At 35.3% G+C, this 24,983-nt stretch overlaps 2 protein-coding genes and 2 non-coding genes across 5 annotated transcripts; 1 reads left to right on the top strand and 3 right to left on the bottom strand.

Moving 5' to 3' along the window:
- Window positions 1-3,251: 3,251 nt before the first annotated feature.
- LOC127657447 (uncharacterized) lies at window positions 3,252-18,366 on the top strand. 2 transcript variants are annotated; one of them, XM_052146205.1, is made up of 9 exons: window positions 3,252-3,379; window positions 4,790-4,858; window positions 7,369-7,659; window positions 8,408-8,473; window positions 8,573-8,710; window positions 11,004-11,120; window positions 12,189-12,332; window positions 13,678-13,791; window positions 14,829-18,366. In XM_052146205.1, exons 1-9 carry the CDS (start codon window positions 3,328-3,330, stop codon window positions 14,936-14,938), a joined length of 1,101 nt encoding a protein of 366 aa, XP_052002165.1. In that variant the 5' UTR covers window positions 3,252-3,327; the 3' UTR covers window positions 14,939-18,366. The 2 variants fall into 2 exon arrangements, with proteins under 2 accessions (XP_052002165.1, XP_052002164.1); XM_052146204.1 differs by having other exon boundaries at window positions 3,273-3,379; window positions 4,787-4,858.
- Window positions 18,367-20,744: 2,378 nt separating this feature from the next.
- trnas-aga (transfer RNA serine (anticodon AGA)) lies at window positions 20,745-20,826 on the bottom strand. The gene has a single exon. It is a non-coding gene; the product is annotated as a tRNA-Ser (tRNA).
- Window positions 20,827-21,053: 227 nt separating this feature from the next.
- Window positions 21,054-21,125, bottom strand: trnae-cuc (transfer RNA glutamic acid (anticodon CUC)). Its single transcript has one exon. It is a non-coding gene; the product is annotated as a tRNA-Glu (tRNA).
- Window positions 21,126-21,221: 96 nt separating this feature from the next.
- On the bottom strand, window positions 21,222-23,587 carry LOC127657448 (tRNA N(3)-methylcytidine methyltransferase METTL6-like). Its single transcript, XM_052146206.1, has 5 exons — window positions 23,092-23,587; window positions 22,831-22,965; window positions 21,865-22,035; window positions 21,624-21,765; window positions 21,222-21,525 (listed from the first exon to the last, which is right to left on the bottom strand). Exons 1-5 carry the CDS (start codon window positions 23,356-23,358, stop codon window positions 21,386-21,388), a joined length of 855 nt encoding a protein of 284 aa, XP_052002166.1. The 5' UTR covers window positions 23,359-23,587; the 3' UTR covers window positions 21,222-21,385.
- Between the last annotated feature and the right edge of the window lie 1,396 nt (window positions 23,588-24,983).

Genomic DNA, 24,983 nt, shown 5'->3' with positions numbered 1-24,983 from the left:
CGTGAATTCAGAATTTTAATAAAGCTATAATGCATGAAATAAACTGCATTTAAGATATAACGGTGGGGTGTTTCCGTTTAAGAGCTCCGGCTCTGCTTATTCCACAATAAGAGTGGTTCTGTATTTACTTATTTTGTATTTTTGCATTATAATTCACTCATACTTTGCGATCTAAATCACCTGAAGCTGTTTGGAAAGTTTAGAGTGCATCTGGACTGTGATTTGTGTAATTCTTCCTCTCCTTAGTCAGGCGCGAACAGCAGTGCTGCTCTCATGCGTCATCATTAGAGTTTAATGTGATCACATGTTACGTTAAATGAGATCAAACTACTATTCGTCAATGAAACTTTTTGTTGACAATTTTTTATCGTTGACGTTGTCGATAACGTTGACTAATTGTTTCAATCCTATTTCTGAAGAAGCCCCTCTGATTTGCTGAATCATGCATGCAGGAATCATGTTCTCAACTTGTGTTTTTAAAGTTTTATGAATAAATAAAGATGTGATTTTTGTTAATTAGACGCACACTTTAATTATGCATGTTAAAATATTTGAAGACAAAATGAACATAGTGAATCATTCAGACCAATTTGTGAACCAGTTCGACCGATTCATTGAAAAGAACACAAAAAAAAAAACAATTCACTCACAAATTTGACATTGCTACGGTTTGCAAATATGTTTTACTAAACAAGACTATATGTATAGCCAATAATGCACTTTTGAAATGTCCCTGATTTCATAATTCCATGACAACTCAAATGAGAAAAACTAATCTTGCTACTCACTTTCTTCAAAGTAGTCCCCAAAAGCTTTGCTGTTAGGACTGTATTCCATCACAGCAAGAAGCTTTCCTGACAGAACCATAATGGTGAGAAAGCCAAAGCTTGTTGCATGTTCCATTAACAAAGATGAGAGAGAGAGAGAGAGAGAGAGAGAGAGAGAGAGAGAGAGAGAGAGAGAGAGAGAGAGAGAGAGAGAGAGAGAGAGAGAGAGAGAGAGAGAGAGAGAGAGATGTAGATAGTGAGGAAGAGGCATTTGTGCTCTGAGAGGCCATCGTTTTTCACTCAGTGGTGTTTCTACCAGCAAATCATCTTGTCTGTCACTGACAGTGTAATCACAGCAGTCTACTTGAAACCTCATACCAATGTGAAATCTGAACAGGTGTTGGAATATATACACACACAAATAAATTTCACTGGGGGTAACGTTATGAGAAATTATGCAAGATGGAGAGTCTGAAGTTTTTTTTTAGACCAATAAGTTATGATTTCTGGTAAGCACCAGAAGGGTGTTATTTTCTGTAGGCTACAATAACATTGGATCTCCCCTAGCGGTACAACAGAAATATGTGGCAAGGAAAGGTACACTAAAAGAGCAACTACAGCATGGATTATACACTACTGGTAGATTTTTTTTACATGATCTATATGTTAAAATATTTGTATTTACATTTTCTTAAAAAATAAAAAGTCTTTGCTCATCCAAAAGTGACAGGAATAATGCTATGGTGGTTGCTAAAGCAGTGCTAAACAGTTGCTATGGTGTTCTGAACGTTTTTTCTTTTAGCCTAGCATGTTACTATGCGGTTGTTAGAGTGTACTGCATGGATGCTTACTGGCCCAAGTCAAAAAAGCCCATTCACATTGCACTGTACACTGCTCTGACAATATACACTATGCACTCGGCCATGTACTGTATGACATTTTTAAAGTGTAGTATCGTCCTGAATGGAACACTTAATGTTTTTTTACTACATGGAAGCATTTGCCGTTCAACAGCTGATGGAAGTGTCGTTTCAAACGCATCCATTTTTCTGCTAGATTTAGTGCGTTAGCCAAACTCAGTTCAACACTTGTAACTGAAACAACATACATATTCACACAGAGTGGGTGTTTGCTAGTTGGTTTCTTACAGGCCTAAGTCAAAGGAGCCCATCCACATGAATAGATCTATGATAATCTGCTCATATCTCCTTCAATGTAAGTGTAAATGGGAATTTTTTCAACCATTTTATCGTCTACCTGGCAAAAATCAAATGCTCAAACACTTAGAACAGTAATAGCACACCTCTACTTAACAAACTGAACAGTTTGAGGTATAAATAGTGTCACAAATGGGCCTTTCCCTAACCAACCCATATTTAACCACTTAGCCACTCCAGGGACTATTTAACCTGAGACGGATTACTTGTATTAAATTAATGAGAAGTTGGAACACCCAATATGGGGTTTTTTGAAAAGCTAGTAAACCCACTAAAAGAGCCAATCACCTTTCAGGTACAGAGTTATCTCGAGAATGTGCACGCTCATGAGCTAGATCAGCCTGAATAGGAGTGTTTTTTATGTGATCTGAGCTAAAGAAACAACACAAATGTTGTTAGATTTTACTGCTTATTTGAAATATGTTATTTGATTGGAATCTTGACCAACCATTTTAGAGATTTTGGTCATTACCCATTCAAGTAGACAGGAGCTGTACTGTTATGCCACTTTAATCCATAAAAATAGCAGCCTGGAAGTGTTCCAAGATGGCCCATGAGTGGACTGACTTGACTTGAAAGAAACTTTGGCCTCTCTTCCCCATAATGTTAATTAATGACATGGAGTGAAACACACTCTGCAACATTGTGTATCTATCTCAGTTTGAAAATCCCCAAAAGCCTAGAAATCACTTTAAATATTCATCCTTAAAGTCTACATGAAAGAAAGGTCCTATTAAGCCTTGATTGTCATAACAATGTGAATATGGAGCATTTACTCCTAAATGGTTTTGTAGTCAGATGTATGTACAGTACTACTAGCCAGTAATTGTGTTCAGCAAAAAATAGCTAAAGGATAAAGTGGGAAGTTATTTATTTAATTATTTATTGATTATTATTATTTTCGGTATAACTGAAGTCCACATTTGTATAGTGGGGATATGGCTTTGACGTCTTTTTTTTAAATATAATTTGAAGATAATGACAGACTATTAATTTACAATAAGATGTTCATTTTCATTAATTCATGCCGGGCCGAAAACTCATAAAATAAATTGCTAAATAATTTGAAGCATATTTTGGACCAAACCTATTAATATTAAATAAAAGCATATACATCAGAGCATCATTTGCACTTGACCTTTGACAGAAGCAAAATAGTTTGCGTGTTTGTGGTAGTTTGTGTATGTGTGAGGCTTGAATTTGCCCCATAGTGGAAACCACAGCCAGCAACTGCACAAACATCATGCTGAAGGAACAGGGTCACATACTTTACACTGTCTCTGAGACTAGAGGAACTCTCCATAAGGAACGAACAGAAAGAATTCTGGCTGTCAGACTGAGAGATGCTGCCTCTGCTGCTGTATATTGTTCTCCAAGTTTTGTCCCTGTCTCAAGGTAAAATGTACGGTTTGTGTAGGCAGACTGGTTTTTCATCTAGAATGTGTTCAGCTGCGAATCTATCATGTCAGTGTATTTAACGTTTTGCCTAATACTGTATTTAAAAGGACACCAAAAAACAAAATCTAGTGATTCCTGAGGATATTTGAGCAAAACGTGCTGCACCGTGACACATAGGTTAATCAAATAAGCCTAACTTGATTATTTGCTAAAAAAACATTTTAATTGTAAGACTGTAAATACTATTTGAGTTTGCCTTTTTCATAGGATGGCTCAAAATCAGAACACAAAAAAATCATAAGGCTGAATTTTCTCCTAATAGACTGACCTTTTTAGATGGAATTCATTCAGGCTGTGTAAGGAAAATAGGTTACGCATAAAGTTGTGTATGCAAAACAGGTTATGCATTAAGCATTTGATATGAACTTCATGTCTTCATGACAGGCATTCATGTCTAAACTTATAAGATTAATGTTAAGTGTTTCTATACAGATTTGCTGTAAAGAATGCACCGCAATGGCAAAAACCTGACAGAAAGAGAGCACACTGTATTTTGATGTATAAGATTTCTATAGATTTGTAGATCTAAATATTCCTGGAAGCTTTAACAAATATTCTCAGCTTTTTAAAAAAAAAAATAAATAAATAAATAAATTCCACAAATCATTGCAAAATAATTATATAGTTAATATATAGTTCATTACACTATATCTCTATATTTGTATGACCATAAATCCAGTTTCCTAAAAAACATTTAAATATAATTACAAGCTTAAACACTTATTATAATTTTTATAATTTCAAATCATTCTATTCCCAGTTAAAATTGCATATTAGAATGCAGTAAGGTTACACAGATGTCAACAATGTACTTTTTTTGTCCTTTGATAAATTTGGTCTTGAGTTATTTAACTGTACTTGAAAAAGATAGGCTGTCCTTACTAATATCTAGTTTGATAATATTTCGGACTCATCTGCAATCTCATTAGCAACAAATCTGAATAAGTTTGAATGGAGTGTTGCGTGAGTGTATGAAGTACCATTTTCTGGTTATTTGTCTTAATAGGTTTACAAAATGATGTTCATTAATCTAATTTTTCTTATTTTGACAGTCCGCCTTAATTACACATCAAATGCAAGCCTGTGAATTTAACAAGCTTTGCCGAAGCTTCAGTGAACATCGTTTTGCTTGTGTTTATGTCGTGCTGAGACTCTTTTTATGCAACTTGTTGTTTGCTGGCGGCTTTGATGATTATTGTTTTTGCAGACTGACAGCACATTGAAAGGCTGTGGATCATAAATTTCGAGCACTATGTTCTACTTTTACAAACAGATCTAACATGTATTAGTGTGCCAGTGTCATCCACTGGACCTCATATAACATTTCTCTTCTTTTCATCTCAGCAGGGCTCAACAGTACAGATGACCATCCTCGTAAAAGTGCGGTAAACCATGCTGATCACTCGGACAAACAGAGTGAGTTAAATGATTACTTTTAGTCTGAAAATACTAAAAGACTATATCCTTCCATTGGAAGTAAAATATCTAGTTCAGTGTTTGCAAGGGTGCAGTCATTGTCAATCTTTTTACGTCTCAGGACGATAAAAAAAGGCTTGCTTAAAGGAATGTTCCGGGTTCAATACAAGTTAAATACTGCTCAGTCAACAGCATTTGTGCCGTAATATTGATTTTCCACAAAAATTTATTTTACAAATTTTTTATTACAAATATGGCTTACAGTGATGCACTTACAATGAAAGTAAATGGCGGCCAATTTGTGAATGTTAAAATACACACAGTTTTAAACATATAGCCACAAGACATAAATTAAGGCCCATTTGTGGCTGTAAAAATGTCTATTTAAACACCTCACACCTCAAAAAATACACATGTTTTAACAGAAGAATTAATGCAAGGGCTTTTGTCAAATTATAAGCTTCACATTTTTGCCGTTAAATCCCCCAAAAATTGGCCCCCATTCATTTCCATTGTAAGTGACTCACCGGACCCTATATTTTTGCCTTTTTTAGAGAAAAAGAGGGAAGAGTCCAAATGAATTGTTGTGCTTATCAACATTATACCACAAATGCTGTCCATTGAGCTTAACATGTATTTTAACCTGGTACATTCCTTAAACATTCAAAGAGAATGCCAATTGGCCCTTGGGCGAATCAAGCAGTTAATCAAGATGTTAAACAATGTGCATGAGAACCGTGTTTGGTGTAAGACTGCTGAGACCCCAAATCATCAAACAGAACAAAGAAAAGATATCATCAAGACCACTGCAAGATTGAACTGTGAGAACTGTGAGAGCAGTTTACCACCCCAAAGATAACAAGTTCATATATTTTTAGACACAGTAACATTTATTTCATACTGATTAATCACCGGTTAAAAATATATTTCACCTTCAAATGAAAATTCTGTCAGCATTTACTCACTCTCATGTATTTCCAAACCCATATGACTTTCTTTATACTTAGAACATAAAAGGAAGTATTTATAGCCGAATGTCTAAGCTGCTAGCCATTGGCCTACAGGTTTGGAAAAACAGGTTGGTGGTGAATAAATGATGCCAGAATTGTCATTTTTTACTGAGCTATCCCACTGAAATGTGCATTGTTTTATACACACTCACGCAGAGCAAAAGGATTTGAAGAAAATGCCCTTGCATTCAAATGGGAGTCCCTTACCATAAACAACATGCAAGTGACCCCCTGACCCTATTCTTACATTGGGTCAGGCTAAAGCAAGATATTCAGAATGAGTCATTATTCCACACACAGTCTGCAACCTGTAGTCATACATCTGGAGAATTTCATAAGCTTAAACCACAGTGTGTGGAGGCAATATCATAAACTTTCTAAAAAAATCATTCTTTCCCCAGTGTCCTCCATGCCACCGTATGACATTTCCACAGGAAGTGACTCACGGGATGTGGCTGTGTTGCAGTGTACTGCTACAAACATTTGCAACACAAATAAATGCCCCACAGTTCGCATATTCACTTTTTTTTTTATGTGTGTGTTTATCTATGTTAGATAAACTATTATGTGATATAAAATGAACCCAGCATGAACATTAAGTAGTTTTAAACACATCAAATGTCTCTAAAATAGTGATTTTGGCCTGTACCACCTACAACGTCTTGACCTTTTCGACTGTATCAAACATTTTAAATCAACCAATTAAAATTTCAATGTCATAATTTTAACATAAACTGTTGTAATTATATTAAATGCATTAAAGTAAAAATATTACATTAATTATTAACATATTTGAATGACCAGAAAGAACATATTAAGCCATGTTACACATTTTACAAGCAACTGGCCGGACGTCCCCTAATTGAAAATATTATATAAAATTGTGGCACCCAAGAAGTAACATGATTTTTTATGAAACATGGTGGGAAGACAAGTTAATAATTTATTTTTCAATTTGTACACAAAGTTTGAGTTTGGATTTGTCTGTTTTCAGCAGTCATCTTGCTCAGCCATTCAACCAAATATTTTTCTTTACTTTGTGGGATTTATATGTTAATCAGTTTAATTGAGGACTTTTTCTACCTTGTTACCCTATCTGGTGGGTGTTTTATTTAAAATGTATCTTTTTATTTATCTAAAATGTGTCTATATATTTTTTATGTTTATGTATTTGTTTCATTATTTATTTTATACGTTTTAGAAAATATCGAAATCGGATTTTAAACTGTTTTCTTACAATTAAGTAGGTCACATAATATTTAGTTTGTCCTCCTGAGATGGACGATCAACAGTTTCTGAAGATTAAGCACCTCCCTTTCACTGTACATTTATTAAAATGATGACCTGATTTCATTTTTAAGCCATATTTCTATTCCCTATTATAAAGTGGCAAGGTCAGTATAGTGATTGAGTGCAGTGAGAATGATAACGGCTAGTAGGCGAGTTCGTGAAATCTTTTATTAATTACATTAATGACATTCTACTCTTTCTAAACTTTAGTTGAGCTCTCCATGCTAAGCCTGTCCCAGGGCTGCTCTGGTGTTGTAAGGGCTTTTTACCAGAACACTACAGTGGATGTGACCCTGAACCTGCTGGATTCTGAGGAAAAGAAAGAGCTTTCCACCCAAATCTGTGAAAATCTGGGTTGTGGCAAAGTTTTTAAACATGGGGATTCTGCAACAATACGCAATGGCGTTTGTCTTGCAGGCTGCATCCTGAGAGACTCACAACTGCACAACTGCACTACAGCTGCAGAACATGACTGCATAAATGCAACTAAAATAATTTGTGGTGAGTGTTGAAATCTAAGGGCAAGATTTTGAATCTTTTATAACTTTTGTCTCACCCAAAAATAAAAATTAATTTAATCATTTATCATTCATTTACTCACCTTCATGTCATTCCGAACCCATATATAATCATGGGCTGAGTTTGAAATGGCATACCACCCATACTACGCTTTCTACTTCCATATGGCAGATTTAGTATGAGTAGTATGGTAGTATGCATTCCAAGGTTCATGTCTGTGACTGTTGGCTACTTAAAAATAGGGGGTGTCAGGGGGTGCACAAACTCCCTGTTTTAATTCAATCAGCACAGGAAGGAAAACTGTGCTCGTCAATTGATTTTATGGGGTCTTTAATGTCATCATCACTACATTGGTTGTGCACACAGCAACTTTATTTTTGGGGTCAAAAATGTTACATATCAACAGAATTTTTCTAGGTTTCTGAGGTTTTCGTATGTGACCTCTTGAGGTGGAATGTTACTATAATCTGTTTCATATCTTGTTTTTAGGCAATTCGTGTTGGTCAGATATATAGTTTTTGGGTTGGTGGTACATGCTGCCGTAATTGCCATGTCTGTTGGTTTAAAAATAAGGTAAAAATGTGCTGAATGGGGTTAAAACATAGTACTGAAATGTCAAGGCACAATTATGTAAGCTTTAGCCTGTGAGCATATTTTTGTGAAATCCAGATTGTTTTTGGTCATTTGTATTCCTTTGATGTATCCAATGGATTAAACATTTTTCATACAGAAAGTACTGAGATCTCACCCACAGCAGTCAACACAACTGACTTGGGGTTTATAACACATACTGCAGGTAATGCTTCAGTTCCTTCTGTTGTACAAGAGAAAATACAATATTAAAACTTGGTGACATAGCACATTAAACAATTTTGTATTTTATTTTTTGCTTTAGAGTCAACTGCAGGGATGGCTACGAAACCCGGCAGTGGAGTTTCAGCAGCAGCGACTGGCTGCTTCGTCTTATCTTTAGCACTACTGCTGCTTATTTTATTAAATGCTGCTGTCTGTGTGCATTTCAAAAGAGGAAAGGGCAAGTACAACCACTTTTTCCATACTACTCTTTTCACTAAGCTTACAATAGTTAGAATGTCACAATAGAGTCTTTGGAAGGAAATACTGAAGTCCAGTTAATTTAAATACCTAATAACTGGGGATATAAACATATAAATTAAGCCGGACATGAAGAGAATTAATACAGTATGAAACAATATGAACTAACAGTGAACAATTGTATTTTTATTAATTAACATTAATATTAATACATTTTGTAAAATATATATATATTGAATATATAAATAATGCAATAACTTATGTACAGTTGAAGTCAGAAGTTTACATATACCTTAGCCAAATACATTTAAACACTTCCTGACATTTAATTGTACAAAACTTTTAAGAATGTGAAATGTCAGAATAATAGTAGAGAGAATGATTTATTTCAGCTTTTATTTCTTTCATCACATTCCCAGTGGGTCAGAGGTTTGTCAGTATTTGGTAGCATTGCCTATAAATTGTTCAACCTTGGTCAAGCGTTTTGGGTAGCCTTCCACAAGCCACAACAAATTGCTGGAATTTTGTCCCATTCCTCCAGACAGAACTGGTGTAACTGTGTCAGGTTTGTAGGCCTCCTTGCTTGCACATGCTTTTTCAGTCCTGCCCTCATATTTTCTATCGGATTGAGGTCAGTGCTTTGTGATGGCCACTCAAAAATACCTTGACTTGATGTCCTTAAGCTATTTTGCCACAACTTTGGAGGTATGCTTGGGGTCATTGTCCATTTGGAAGACTCATTTGCAACAAAGCTTTAACTTCCTGGCTGATGTTTTGAGATGTTGCTTTAATGTATCCACATACTTTTCCTTCCTATATGCCATCAATTTTGTGATGTGCACAAGTCCCTCCTGCAGAAAATCCCCCCCACAACATGATGTGCCCCCCCATGCTTCATGGTTGGGATGGTGTTCTTCAGATTGCAAGCCTCTCCCTTTTTCCTCTAAACATCATCAGACCAGAGGACATTTCTCCAGAAAGTAAGATCTTTGTCCCCATGTGCACTTGCAAACTGCAGTCTGGCTTTTTAATGGTGGTTTTGGTGAAGTGGATTCTTCCTGGCTGAGCATCCTTTCAGGCTATGTTGATGTAGGTCTCATTTTACTGTGGATATAGATACTTGTCTGCCTGTTTCCTCCTGCATCTTCATAAGGACCTTTGCTGTTGTTCTGGGATTGATTTGCATTTTTTTACACCAAATTAGGTTCATCTCTAGGAGACAGAATGCATATCCTTTCTGAGCAGTATGATGGCTGCGTGGTCCCATGGTGTTTATACTTGTGTACTATTGTTTGTACATATGAACAAGGTACCTTCAGGATTTTTGAAATTGCTATGAAGGATGAACCAGACTTGTGAAGGTCCACAATTGTTTTTTCTGAGGTCTTGGCTGATTTCTTTTGATTTTCCAATGATGTCAAGAAAAGAGGCATTGAGTTTGAAGGTACACCTCCAATTAGCCTATCAGAAGCTAAGGCTCAACATAATTTTTTGGAATTTACTAAGCTGCTTAAAGGCACAGTTAATTTTGTGTATTTAAACTTCTGACCCACTGGAATTGTGATATAGTCAATTAAAAGTGAAACAATCTCTCTGTAAACAATTGTTGTAAAAATTACTGATGTCCATGGAACTGAAATCTGTGGAGTTGTTAAAAAATTTTTTTAATGACTTCAACCTAAGTGTATGTAAAATTCTGACCTCAGCTGTAACATTATTGTAAAGTGTTACTCAAATTGTTGTCAAAGCAAATTTTTACACCCCTACTCATAACCAAAATATTTAGTCTTAAATGATTCAGTCTTAATAATACTAATTCATGCATTGGTGTGTATTATTGTTGCAAAGACAGTAAAATAGACTATAGACAATATTTTACATCAACAAATGTAAAACTCCTACACTGCACTGGTTAAAATCCTCTTCATTTCAAATATCCAACAAGCAGACATCTTATTATTTTTATTCTTGTCTGTCTTAGAATACATCTCTGAGTTTGAGTTCAACACGGACATCTTGCAACATATTGTATTGTAATATAATTCAAATGAATCTTCTGACTTCTCTTACAATTTCTGGACACTGTGTTTTAATACATTTCTTCCATATACCAGGAAATATTTTTTCAAAGCGCATGAAAAGAGCCCAAACTTTTGCCTCAATGTAAATGTGAACTTGTTCTTTTGATATTAGCTACAACAACAGTAAAGCTTAAGACGGCGGCTTAGTGCTGCATGACAAAGTTTAAGCCTATTCATCCTCTGTGCCAACAGCATGTGCGATTCGTCGATGTCACAATAATTCCCACATACGCACAGAGTACCAGCTCAATGCACAGATGGGAACCTACCAGCAATTTCTCCCAACTGTGGAGGCAGTACATCAGTTGGGTGTGTTCACACATTTTGTTACCTTCAATAAACACTGGGGTTCAAAAGTCTGATAGCCTACTGCTTTGGGGAATGCGTCTAATTAAATTTTTTCTAATTTATTACAGTTTCTTTTCAGTACAAATAATATTAACAGCATACCAATTTGAGTGAGAAGTTTAAATGGAAAAGAAATATGGCTTTTAGAATATCCAAGTATTTGGAATGTAAAGCTTGTATAGACTCCTCAAGTTTAGGCAAAACCTATTACCCTTATCCTATAATGATTTGATAGTGTTCCAAAGAGTATATTGCGTGCTTTAATGGAAGCAATGAAATCTGACATTTTGTACAAATGAGTTAACATGGTGTGGCAGCGGGGGCGTGGTCAAGCGCCCGTCCGGGAGAGAAAAGCGGTAAGGGCGCTCACACCTGAGCTAAATTATGTCTAACACCTGTCTCTAATTGCAGTAGCATGAGGACAGCGGCATAAAAAGCAGCAGCAACAGAGCCCCGAGAAAGAGAACCGGGCTACGAGCAATAAATGTGTGATGTCTTGTCTTGTGATTTTTAAAACATTAAAAAGAAGCTTTACCTTGGAAACTGACGCTGTTCCGACCCTTCGGAAAACGTTACACATGGCCAATGTTGATTAGTGACCTTGAAATAAAGCAGAATCTTTACATATTTCTTATTCACTTTATGTCTTATACTGTAGATTTAAATCAGATGTTGAGTCCCATTTTAAATGTAATATTAGACTTTGGACCCCACATAAAATAATTTTCTACAATTGTTTGGTATTTCATACATATTGCATTTTAAAATGTATTTTAAAACACCTAGCACTGCCTGGAGTTCCTACAATTGTAAATGGAACAGTTGGTTAACAAATGGATAATATTTTTCAATGTTATTCCATTCTATTGTCTAACCTGCATAGCTTTTTAATACGTGGTTTCTAACTAACTAAATGGTTAGAAACGAAATATTGTTGACTAAATACTGTAATTATCATGAAAGTAATCTGTAATGGTCAAACCTTTGCATGAATTGAAGACTCTTCTTTCTCGTTCTTTTGTTCCACAGAAAGTCTTGGTCCAAGACTGACCTCAAACCTTGGCTATAGAATGGCCAGGATAACAAATCAAACCTCTCACGACTCAGATGATTCAAACAGCGAATATCAAAACAGCTATCGAGCACAAAGACTTCACCAAAACTACTCGCACAGTATGCTGGTTTTCACTGACAACATTGCTACAGCAAATGGCCAAAACAATTATTTCCCCATAAAAAAGAAAAACAGTCAATACAGGAAAATGCATTCAAATTTTTTTGGTTAGCATTAAACTTGGTATGTCATCTGAGAGAATGTACACAGGAGATGACATCCAGAAATAGCGAATAGGGCTTGAGCATTATGAAATGAGTTTGTCAGAGTATACCAAAGTTACATAATGTGCAAGGATGCACAAAGGTATTACAGACGGTCTTTCTTTATGGTGGTGAAAAGGTGAGTTCACTGATTCAGAGAGTATCTTCTCAGAGGAGTGTTATTAAAACAGACTGACAAGATCAGCTGGATTTGTGTTGCATTTCATATTTCAAATAAATTAGGATTCAATCCAATGTAACAACAAAAGCAGTAAAAACAAAGTTCTCTTTTTATATTCAACCTCTAGAAGACATTTTTCCCTACCATAAGAGACGAAACAAACAAATTGTGAATAAGAAATCAAGAGCTGACTTTAAGCTGACACAGTATGGCTGAAGTCAAAGCTGCTCTCAGTAACTATTTGTTTAATTTGCGTTCGCCGATTTGGCAGTTGTCTTGGACTTGCACTGGTGCCTAGCAGTGATGTCACACTGTGGTAGACATTTGCATATCAGCACCTCGACAACAACAATACATCAATGCTTACTTTACATTATCACTTCAGTTGCCCTGCCCAGTAATGGTGAGCAGTGAGAAGAGAGAGCCAATCATAACAGTGGCCGTTTACTGTCAAGACTTAAAGGAGAAGCAGCAACAAAACTTGTTTCTGACAGAGGATCAAAATGAAAGAGGAAAATTATAAATGTTTTAAAAATAAAATACTGTTTTTTTTTTCTACAGACAAATAGTGAAATAAAATATAAAATAATAAAGTCATATTTGCCACAGATTTTCAGTAAGTTAACACCAGGAAGAATAATATTTAATCATTTTCATCTATATGCACCAATACATGATAATAAAAAGCAATTTTTGTTTTTTTACTAAAAGTTTTACTAAATTATTTTTGAACAGGTTGTGCAAAAACAACAACTTCATTTACTTTTGGATCCCAGCTGACTATTATTATAATATTGAATAAATGCGTACCAGTCTGATTTATTATAATACAAAATTATTATTGTTTTAAATTAATTTAAATCCCAGATTTTGAATGTGGTCTCAGATTTTATGCCCCACATCAGATTTATTTAAATTATATAATAAATAATTGTATTTTAAACTGCCTTATTCTGCCAAGAAGGGCATGTCTAAATGTACCTACAATTCAGGTCTCTTCTCCTGTTTTTTTATTTGAAGGTAAGGAAAGTCCATCATTTCCTGAGCAGATACCCCTGAATCACCACAGTACACAGATGACAGGAAGTACTGTCGGTTACAAAGACCACCATGTACCTAGAAACCTCGGTCAAGGTACCACTTGTACTTAACCATGTGACTACCATATTTCTCCACTCTATTTCTCTTCATTTCTGAAACCCCCAACTTAAAGGAATATTCCGGGTTCAATACAAGTTAAGCTAAATTGACAATTGATGATTTTAGTGTGATAAAATCACTTAAAAACCTTTTCTGTGCAAAGTTATAGCCAGTTTACAACTTCGATGTAATGTCAACAACAAACCCTAAAATGCTAATGACTGTAAAAATAAAAATTAAACAACTTTACAGCTCAAATAATACACAAGTTTTAACAGAAGAATGAATGCAGGTGCTTTTATAAATTATAAGCTTCACATCTCTGTTTAAACACTTCAAAAATTGGCCACATTCACTTCCATTGTAAGTCCCTCACTGTAACTTTTTTTTTTAATTATCCCCTTTTCTCCCAATTTGGAATGCCCAATTCCCACTACTTAGTAGGTCCTCATGGAGGCGCGGTTACTCACCTCAATCCGGGTAGCGGAGGACAAGTCTCAGTTGCCTCCGGTTCTGAGAACTTCAATCCGTGCATCTTCTCACATGGATCGTTGTGCATGACACTGCGGAGACTGCCAGCATGTGGAGGCTCATGCTAATCTCCATGATCCATGCACAACTTACCATGTGTTCCATTGAGAGCAAGAACCCCTAATCACGACCACAAGGAGGTTACCCCATGTGACTCTACCATCCCTAGCAACCGGGCCAATTTGGTTGCTTAGAAGACCTGGCTGGAGTCTCTCAGCAAACCCTGTATTAGAAATCACAACTCTAGGGGTGGTAGTCAGCGTCAGTACTCGCTGAGCAGCCCAGGCCCCCCGATTTTTTTTATTTTTTAAAGAAAAAGAGGAATGAGTCAAAAATATATTTTTGTAGTACAAATGCTGTTGATAGAGCTTAAATTGTATTGAAACTGGAACATTCCTTTAACTCTTCTGAAGTCTTCTTCTGTACATCAGACCTTAAAGAAGGCAGTATAAATTTGGAAGCACAGACACTGATGAACAAAACGTTTTTTTTATTTTTAGAAACGGATCACAGAAGCACAACATCGGAGGAATTGTATGCAAATGTTCCAAATAGTAAATATTTTTCTGAAAGAGATTCTTCTGTCTCATCAGACAGTGACAACAACTAGGCTGAAAACTGGTGAAATCAACATGGCTACTAAGAGACTATCAACAAGTAAAATATAGAGAAACTCAAAACAACATCCAAAAAAGAAATGCATACTTTACTCAACATCTGGATGTTGTTGTGCATTTATTCTTTTGGAATAAGGTTTCACAACAATGCTATCCTCAACATTTGAACACAGATGTGGAATGTAACACAAATGGTACTTGCAGCAAACACATATATTATATATACAGTATACATTATTATTATTTTGATAATTCCCAATGGTTTAAAGAATACAATTGAAATTTCTTTGTCAACAATTTCCCAATTAAGCATTAAGTTGGGTCCTTTTTAAAAAGCCAGTAGAGCAGAACAGTGACCGTCCAATTTTTCGAAGCATAGGTCATAGTGGAACAATAATGGCCGTTTCTCAATCTGTGGGTGTTTTCTAATCAGAATGGCCGTTTTTCAACTATCCAATAAAAGTAGTGAATCTCAATGTAGTAATCAGTGAGCGTTTCCAAACCTGGATGGGCGTTTCTGAACTATCCAATGAAAGTAGTGAATCTCAATGTAGTAATCAGTGGGCGTTTCCAAACCAGGATGGGCGTTTCTGAACTATCCAATGAAAGTAGTGAATCTCAATGTAGTAATCAGTGACCGTTTCCAAACCTGGATGGGCGTTTCTGAACTATCCAATGAAAGTAGTGAATCTCAATGTAGTAATCAGTGGGCGTTTCCAAACCAGGATGGGCGTTTCTGAACTATCCAATGAAAGTAGTGAATCTCAATGTAGTAATCAGTGACCGTTTCCAAACCTGGATGGGCGTTTCTGAACTATCCAATGAAAGTAGCGAATCTCAGTGTAGTAGGCAAATTGTGTAAAGAGGTTGAAAAACACTCATCCTGGTTAGAAAACACTTATTTTTGCTCTGCAGAGACACAAGTCTCACTTTTTCAGTCGTACTGGTTCTGGAAGAATATATTTTTTTCCATAGAAACTTCATCAAATTCTTCATAAAAGAGTTCTAAGGCATGAACCAAACCAACCAACTCTGAGGTGAATCTCAAAATTACATGTTTTGATTTTAAGCATAAACGTATTAGAAATCATATAAAAAGAACAAGGTACATGACTGTGTACTTGACGTTTTTAATGAGGGAATGAACAACAATCCCATTAAAACCATGGAAATATATAAAATTACTGATTTTTAAGTTGACGATAAGACGTATAGAGACAATACATTTTCATTTCCTTACAAAATATTCAGATGTATAATAATACATTTATTTATATAAGTAGTTTGAGAATGTTGGGAGACCGACTACACAGATACAGATGCCATGGTTTGATTGCCGTCTTCAGGATTCACACGTAGTGTAATTTTTCACTTGGAATTCTGCTACTAATTATTATTATTATTATTAAAAAACTAATTTTATGTAGTTGTAATAATGTGAATTGATGGCTTCAACCTATGCATATACAATCGATTAACAACCCCAGACAATTTTAAGGTAGGTCTGTCTTTAAAGATTGATCTATAAATGTATCGTTTAAAAAAACTATTTGTCTATGGAGAAAATGTTTATGGGATTTTTACTTCCAGAACCAGACTGTTGCGCTATATAAACTTCAGTTTACGTCACAGCCCGGCAGAACCATGATTTGCTACTTGCTATTGCTAGTCAGTTGCAGGTGATATTAGAAGACGGGATTTTGTCATTCTAGACAGCAATTTATCAGAGAAAACATTGCACATGCCTCCGAGCAGGAGATTATGTCATCTACATTATATGCCACATTTATGTAAATGTAATTATGTAAAAACAAAACAATACTACATGCACAGTACACAGAAAAGTAAAAAAAATAAACAACAACACTTTGTTATTTAGCCTCAGAGATTTCACAGTTATGCAAAGTTTTGAAAATGGCCAGCATTCTCTATTTTTTTTGCATTTCTCACTGGAGGACAAAAGATAAACTGTCAAATGTCACTTTCATTTTCATGCTTTGTGTTTGCCACAAACCCACTTTAGTTGGTGTTGATCTCTCAGGTCCGAGAGCGACACGGCAGACTGCCAGCTACACTTGCAGGCATATGCCCTCTCACCCTTTTTCCTTCTCAGTTTGGCTCTTAATTTGTGATAGTCCGGCATGTTATTCCTAAAGAGAGTAAAATGAGAGAAGCTCTGTGAGGATTTGAATAAATGTATACATGTATTTCAAAGATATCCAATTAAACCTGGTCACAACGTTCTAGGGCACGTTGGCCCACTGTTTGGTTTATCCCTGGCACGTTATCACTGACTGCAGACCTCATCCTTTTTTACATTTAAATGCTTTTCTGAGGAACAAAATGTCTTTGTGTCAGTTCTGTTCTCTCACTTCAAATGGACAGTGGCTGTTTTCAACAATAGCAAACATACTGCATGTCAAGTAGGCTCAAATATGTTCAGATATTCTGGTGAATCCTACAGAAAAGTCTGGGTCATATTTCATCTTCAAATAAAAATAAAAAAGTGAGAAATTGAATTTTGAATAAAGAATATTAAAGAATCAGATTTTTGTGTATAAAAAATACAAACGGTCAAAAACTGATATGCCGTGTTACTCATTAAATATATTTGAAGATAATACACTTAAAAGAATAGTTCACCCAAAAGTGAAAATTCTCTCACACTCATGCTATCCCAGAGGTGTCTGACTTTCTTTCTTCTGAAGAACACAAATAAAGACATTTAGAAGAATATCTCAGCTCTGTAGGTCCATAGAATGCAAAACCTTGAAGCTCCAAAAAGCACATTAAGGCCGCAAAAAAGTAATCCATAAGACTCCAGTGGTTTAATCCATGTCTTCTGAAGTGGTTTTGTCAAAGATCAGACCAAAATATAACTCCTTTTTCACTGTAAATCTGCCATTGCAGTCTCTAGGCCTGATCATGATTTCAAGCTTAATTATACTTACTAGTGCTTGACGCATGGGCATATTGCTAGATGGCGCTATGAAGAGTAATCAAGCTTGAAATCATGATCACCAAGGATGTCAAGATTTATAGTGTAAAAGGAGTTACATCTGGTCTGTTCTGTCATATGGATTACTTTTATGCTGCTTTTTGGAGTTTCAAAGATTTGGTCACCATTCACTTGTATTGTGTGGACCTACAGAGCTGAGATATTCTTCAAAAAATCTTCATGTGTGTTCTGCAAAAGAAGGAAAGTCATACACATCAGGGATGGCACGAGGGTGAGTAAATGATGAAATAACTCTCATTTTTGGGTAAATAATTCCTTTAAGAGCTTTAAAGATTTCTTTCTTCTTTGTTAGACTAGAGCACGTAATATCAGCAATGGAAAACATGCAGAAAATGTTTAATTTATGAGGTACTTAATTACCTATTTAAAGGGGAAACCTGAAACTGAATAAAAGCCTTCAATGTCAACCTCCAACCATGTGCTATCCTAATTAAAGTTGCAGGCTTCAACAGCTCTAAGAAAAGTAAAGCTCCTTCAATTTATGAGCTTGGCTTTGTCTGAGTATTTAGCAAGGTGCATCATGGCATAAATACAGAAGATAACATAAAAGTATTTTTAATGCTAAAGTTGAGCGAGGGCCTGCAAGTCTCTACACAGAAGATAATACGGATATGATGCGGTCCAGCGGAAAACAGGGTTAACACAAAAGTTGTGGCGCATTGCATTGTTGAACGCTTGTCTTCAAAAGTAGCTCTTCATCAGTGTTGGGTGTAATGCATTACTAAGTATTAATTACTGAAATTAAATATCTTTTCCCTTTAAGGGATTTCTCTTAATTTTTCATTAATTTAATTACAGTTACTTCTGATGTAATTGCGTTAAATGCTATATAGACTATAGAGCAATTCTATATAAAACAATAGTGAATTTAAAATCAAAATTTAACGTCTAATGTTAAAATATATGTTTTCTAATTTAAAGGCTGCCCCGTTACATTCTTTGTCCAGTTAATTAATAATTTATTAATTTTATATTATTTATTTCAAATAATTTAAGGGACAATTTTATGTCTATACTTGTATTTTTCATCTGGTTGAGGTTGATAAGGGTTTTAGAAAGTAATTAATAATAAGTAATGCAATTTCTTTTCAGGCACAGTAATTAATACACTAATCTAATTACACTGTAGAAGATGTAATTAGTAGTTAGTAATTAATTACTTTGTAGAGTAACTTATCAAACACTGCTCTTCATAGGTCACTTGGGCCTATAGCCTATAGGGCTTATCTATAGAAGTGCAGCATGATGACCACAACAAAGGCATCTTTAACAGGCATTCAGAGGTGGGTAGTAATGCATTACATTAACTCCGTTACATTTACTTGAGTAACTTTTTGGGAAAAACAATTACTTTGAATAGGTTTAAAAGTGGATACTTTTTAATCTCACTTAAATTTCTAATGATTTTTTTTTACTTTTACTTCTTTACAATGGGTGGCGTTACTGTCGTTACATTACTGGGTTTAATTTTAATTAATGTGTAATTTATTAAGAGATTATTGAATGAGACTTTTACAAGAGCGGAAGTTCACAGCTGCGTGCGCTGAACCGGTGTCACAGATTGTCACTCAATCAGTGCAGCAGCATCAAACTCTTCAAAGTGAAACACTTTCTTTGCTCCACACAGTGAAAAAAATAATAATAGTTTCGTCATGCAATGCCTTCATTTAACACCAAGTCAAGCTGATATTTCAAGATTAAAATCACAGCTCCAATTTAAGGCAGCATACTGTGGTAAATTTTGATCATATGCAAAACAACGACCGGATGTGTGAGGCATTCTAAGAATATATTTTAACTGATAATGAACAAACAATATGTCCTTTCTGCGGGAGTGGGAGAGCTGCTTGTCTTTGGTAACATGGATCAATGCTGCCCTCTACTGAATAAAACATCCTCCTGCTATGGCTGTGAATGGCTCACCTGAAAAATAAATAGCAGGATAAGTCCCACTCAAGTTCGTCAAACATGGCATTATTTTATTTTTTTGTTGTGGTAATCAACATCATGCCACAAATTATGTCAATTGGAGACCTAAACTTTGATTAAACTTCTGGTATTGCTTTACAGACTACTTTTCTAGTAAATAACTTCTAAAGTTAAGTTTGAGTGTTTTAGTCCAAATAACTATTAAATTGGAATCATGGACATCGTCTGAAAACATTAGTCACTAGTGGAAATCTTTTCACCTATCCATTTCATAAGAGATTTTACAGAATATTACAATATGTATACTGTAAACAACAACAGATAAAAATAATAAAGACCGTATGATTGCCCCTGATCATGACCATAACAATGAGTTATTGTGTTTATAGGCTGATAATCATCTTCCAATATTTCCTGCAGCACAGCATCAATATACAATAAAATGCCAGAAACTGCCATGCGAAAGCCATCAATGTATTGATTTTTCCCCCGTTTCATTCAGACTAAGGAATTAATTGCACGGCTAAAATAGTAGTAGCCTAAGTGTCAGTAAATATTTTTGTTTAAAGTTATTATCCTTTAATATTATATAGTTATATTAGCTTAAGAGGCTAATATAACTTGGATTCGACTTCAAGTAAATTTTCCAAATCATCCGCCATGATTAATATCCGGACGAGACGCATGTTCCCATAGAATCTCGTGGACCATTTCCTGTCCGCTCAGCAGGGCAATCTAGTTACATTTTACAAATTCGACTATTAAGTTTTATAATAAACATTATGATGATGGGTGATGTCTATGTGATGCTTCAGGTATGCCGTTTTGTGATCTATAACGCAAAACGATACCGTTGTCGGCAGGATTCGAACCTGCGCGGGGAGACCCCAATGGATTTCTAGTCCATCGCCTTAACCACTCGGCCACGACAACTTACATACCGCTGAAGAAAATGTCCAAAAATAGTGCAAGAATATAGCAGGTACCGCAACAATACAGTAAAGACATACATATTTAGCATTAACAAAAGTTAACAATAAAAATAAAGAAATGTTCTACACATATCTGAGAAGGCATTAACACGTCTTTCTGTCTTTGGGTTAACTTTTCTTTTTAGTTTATTTCATAGGACAGACTCGTATAATAGAGAAAAACATATGTTCCCTGACCGGGAATCGAACCCGGGCCGCGGCGGTGAGAGCGCCGAATCCTAACCACTAGACCACCAGGGACTATGAATTGCAACTTTCATACATTGCATTTTCAACAACTTTCAACAAACAATTTTCAACAAACTTTCAACTATTGCGCCCACACATGCATGAACTTTGTACGTTTTACCCCACCCAGGAGTCAAGAAAATAATCAAACAATTGAAAACGAACATGCTTTATTTTATCCTAAGGGAGTAAACATATGCGCTGTATAAAGAGAATAAGTTCGTTCAAAATACATAAAACAACAACAATATATGGCTTGTTTATCTCAGAGGTTATGAGGGCTTTCTGAATTTACTTTGCAGGAACACTCTGGGAACACACAGACCATCTTTTTTATTCACTGTTTCTCTCAGCACATACTCGTTAACAAGAGCATCGAATCCTGCCTGATGGAACAAACTTGCCAGGTATTCTACAAAAACGGAAAGAGAGAAATAAAATGAATGTAAATAGCGCAGTAACTTCAATGCAGTAGCACAGATGACAAAAACAGGCAAACGCTAAACTAACCTCTGGAGAAGAAAAAGGAACGAGTTCCATCCTGCCTCACATAGAAATTTTGTCCCAGCTTGTGGCCTGATTTAAATCTCAGCATGGCATGATCATACAGTCCATAGTCTCTAAACAGCACAATGCCTCCTGGTTTTAATATCTGTTAAATCAAATGGTAAACATACCATTTACTAACTTTGAAAGTGAGCAGAAATCTAGAACCAGTCTTAAATTTGTTTAAAACCTTTATCAGCATTACCTTAAAAATGTTTCCTAGGGCTTGTTGCATCTTGTCAGGGTGAATTGCAGACAGAACAAATATGAGTGTGGCTACATCCACTGTGTCTGCCTGTACAGTAGCATGCAGATCATCCTTAGTGAGGTCACACTGAAAAGCAAGGCATCGCTCCGAGCAATACAAGGCATTTTGCTGCAACAATGATGCATAATCATTAAAGGGTTAGTTCACCCCAATATGACAAATGTATCATAATTTACCCACCCTCATGTCATCCAAGATGTGAATGACATTCTTTCTTCAGCTGTACACAAACAAAGATTTTTAGTAGAGTATCTCATCTCCATAGAATCGCAAGTGAATGGTGGCCAGGAATTTGAACTTCCAAAAAGGACATTAAGCCAGCATAAAAGTATTCAATATGACTCCAGTGGTTTAATCTATGTCTTCTGAAACTATATGATAGGTGTGGGGGAGAAATAAATCAATATTTAATCTCTAAGTACTCAACCATAAATTCGCCTAAATTCCAAGTAGGTAGTATGCACGAAAAATGCGAATTGGCAAAAACAAAAGAAGAATGTGAAAGTAGAGATTTATAACATAAAATGATTTAAATATGGATCTGTTTCTCACCCACCGCGCTCATATCGCTTCTGAAGACACAAATTCAACCGCTGTTATCATATGGATACCTTTTATCCTGCCTTTATGTCTTTTTGGAGCTTAAATGTTTTGGCCACCATTCACTAACACTGAATGCACCTATAGAGCTGTGATATTCTTCTAAAAAAAATTGTTTGTGTGTGTACTGCAGAAGAAAGTCATATACATAGAGGATTGTATAAGAGTAAATAATAAGATAATTTTGATAATAAGATGATTCATTTTTCAAAAAGCATTTGAATGCATACCATGATGTCTTTGAGCATGGTTGATAACAGTCTTTATAAGGATGCAAATGTATATTTACATTTATTTATTTACCTTCACAAACTCAACAGCTCGTGGAGAGAAATCACAGGCATAGATGAAAATGTTGAGATCCTCTTCCAACAGAGGGAAAATGCAGTTCCCTACTCCACAGCCAGCCTCCAGCAACACCAACTTCTGTCCTTCGGACTGGGGAAAATAATTAATAATATTACATATACATATATGTGTGTGTGTGTGTGTATGAATGATAAATTCAATAATCTATACAGACTCCAGCATGTTCCATTACAACAAATGCCTAAAATCTTTTACCTCTCTGCAGTTTTTCAGTTCAACAAACTCTCGGGTGGTCCAGTGCCTGTCTTTGAAAAAGTTGGTTGAATTCCTTTTATAAAACAAGTCCCAGTTTTTCTGAGCTTCTGTTTCGAGTTTCAGCTGCTTGAAGTCTGACACCAAGACCATGTCATTCTTCAGTTTCTCCATCTCTTCTAGCGTCAGCGTCCTTTCGCTTTGATCACTGGACTGATTGGGAAAACCAGTGGTGGATTCAACCGAGTCCAACTCACCCGTCAATGACATGATTGTTTGAGCTCCTTGTCGTTAAAAAAGGGTTCTGATCAAAATATCCGATCATAAAAGTCTAAATGTTTTATCTTTATTAAAAAGTTCCATGAAACTAACCATGCCGATGATAAAGCGCGGAGAATAAAGTTGTCAGCAAACTAAATGTAACTAATTAAAATATTTATCCATCTAAATATGAAAAATGTACGAGAGCGTCTAATCAAAAGGTTACGTCTGTATCTGTCTTGTTCACGGGGATGTAATTGCTGTTATGGTCTAATCTGATAACCGTCATCGCCACCTACTGGAGTGGCGAATGCTTTCATGAACCTTGTAATGATTGTGTTTTTTTTGCTCTTTATAGTGAATTGTGTTATCGTTCATTTATCAAAATAAAATATTCAAACAATGTTGTGAATGTGGAGATAGAGAGAACAAAAATAGATAAGCTTTATTATATGTTATGCTAACAAACAGTTAAACCTCTGTGGTACAAATTGTGTTTTTAAGAACTTTGCTAACACAACTCTGTAGTAACCACATCACAAAAGGGTATCAGTTTCCATAAATTTATATATAACCAGTTAGAACTTTTACAAACTCAAACTGAGTGAATCATTCTCATTTAGCCTATACTTTTACATTTTTCCTAAAAGACTTGCTCATCAACACTGTTCATGTCTTTTCAAAGAACATCAAAGAGATGGCACATAAATCATATTTATGCAGACATACAATTATTTCACTCTAAACTGCAATAATTGACCAATTCAGTCATTGATGCCAATGTGTGTTAAAATCCTCAATAATTGAATTTACATTGCTTGCATTACTGCAATTACATTGTGACTCACAGTTGCCAAATTACAATATTAATATTTCAGTGCTATATAAAGGTGATTTGCAAACATCTATTTAACTATCCATTCCTCTATTACTCTGCATATAAAATTAATTTATGTCAAAATGTATTCAGAGTTCTTTCTTGTGAGTTTTTTTTTATTTTTTACAAATGGTTGGTTTAATATCTATGTTAACACAACTGGCAATCTTTTTTTCAGTATTTTAAAGTAGACCCGCTTAATATTGAAAAAAGCTCAAATTTACAGATAAATTAAATTGATAAAAATATAGGTTCTGTGTGCATGAGGTATAGAGATGATTGTGGATGAGCTTTTGTTATGTGTGTATCAATACAATCAAAGAGCAATTTAAGTTCAGATTTTATAGTCCTTATAAATGGATAAATTGCATATCATGGAAAATATCACAGCTTTGTGTCACCTAAGATTTATACACATTTTTTTCTGAATGGCACGTCTCAACCTGTTTTCAATTAACAGTCTCGTGTTTTTACTCACATCGGCATATGTTATTAGCAGATAATGTGATGTTTAGACTAGTGTATTACATTTGTAAAAGTTGTCAAAAGTTGTCCTCGTCTTAGTGGGTAGAAGACATGAAGCGATTGTCAAAGGTTAGTTATGTTTACAGTATAACATTAACTACTTTGAGTTGTTATGACACCCAATAACTGCACAAGCTGAGCCTAAAATTAATTTTTAATCCAGTTAATAGTGAAATGCTTGTTGCTCTCCATCTGGATTGCTCATTTTGGTAGTTTTTACATTGCTTCTTAA

Source organism: Xyrauchen texanus, chromosome 17, assembly GCF_025860055.1.
Source record: "Xyrauchen texanus isolate HMW12.3.18 chromosome 17, RBS_HiC_50CHRs, whole genome shotgun sequence".
Taxonomy (NCBI): domain Eukaryota; kingdom Metazoa; phylum Chordata; class Actinopteri; order Cypriniformes; family Catostomidae; genus Xyrauchen; species Xyrauchen texanus.
This window is presented reverse-complemented; position numbering and strand designations above follow the sequence as displayed.

Bases quoted from the DNA above. Each gene is read 5' to 3' on its own strand.
- LOC127657447 (XM_052146204.1), top strand. From the start codon at position 3,328: ATGCTGCCTCTGCTGCTGTATATTGTTCTCCAAGTTTTGTCCCTGTCT. The intron at 4,859-7,368 runs GTGAGTTAAATG...TCTAAACTTTAG, and splicing joins TGATCACTCGGACAAACAGA to TTGAGCTCTCCATGCTAAGC. The intron at 8,711-11,003 runs GCAAGTACAACC...CTGTGCCAACAG, and splicing joins GCATTTCAAAAGAGGAAAGG to CATGTGCGATTCGTCGATGT.
- LOC127657448 (XM_052146206.1), bottom strand. From the start codon at position 23,358: ATGTCATTGACGGGTGAGTTGGACTCGGTTGAATCCACCACTGGTTTT. The intron at 21,766-21,864 runs GTAATGCTGATA...TTGATTTAACAG, and splicing joins CCCTAGGAAACATTTTTAAG to ATATTAAAACCAGGAGGCAT. The intron at 21,526-21,623 runs GTTAGTTTAGCG...CCGTTTTTGTAG, and splicing joins TTCCTTTTTCTTCTCCAGAG to AATACCTGGCAAGTTTGTTC.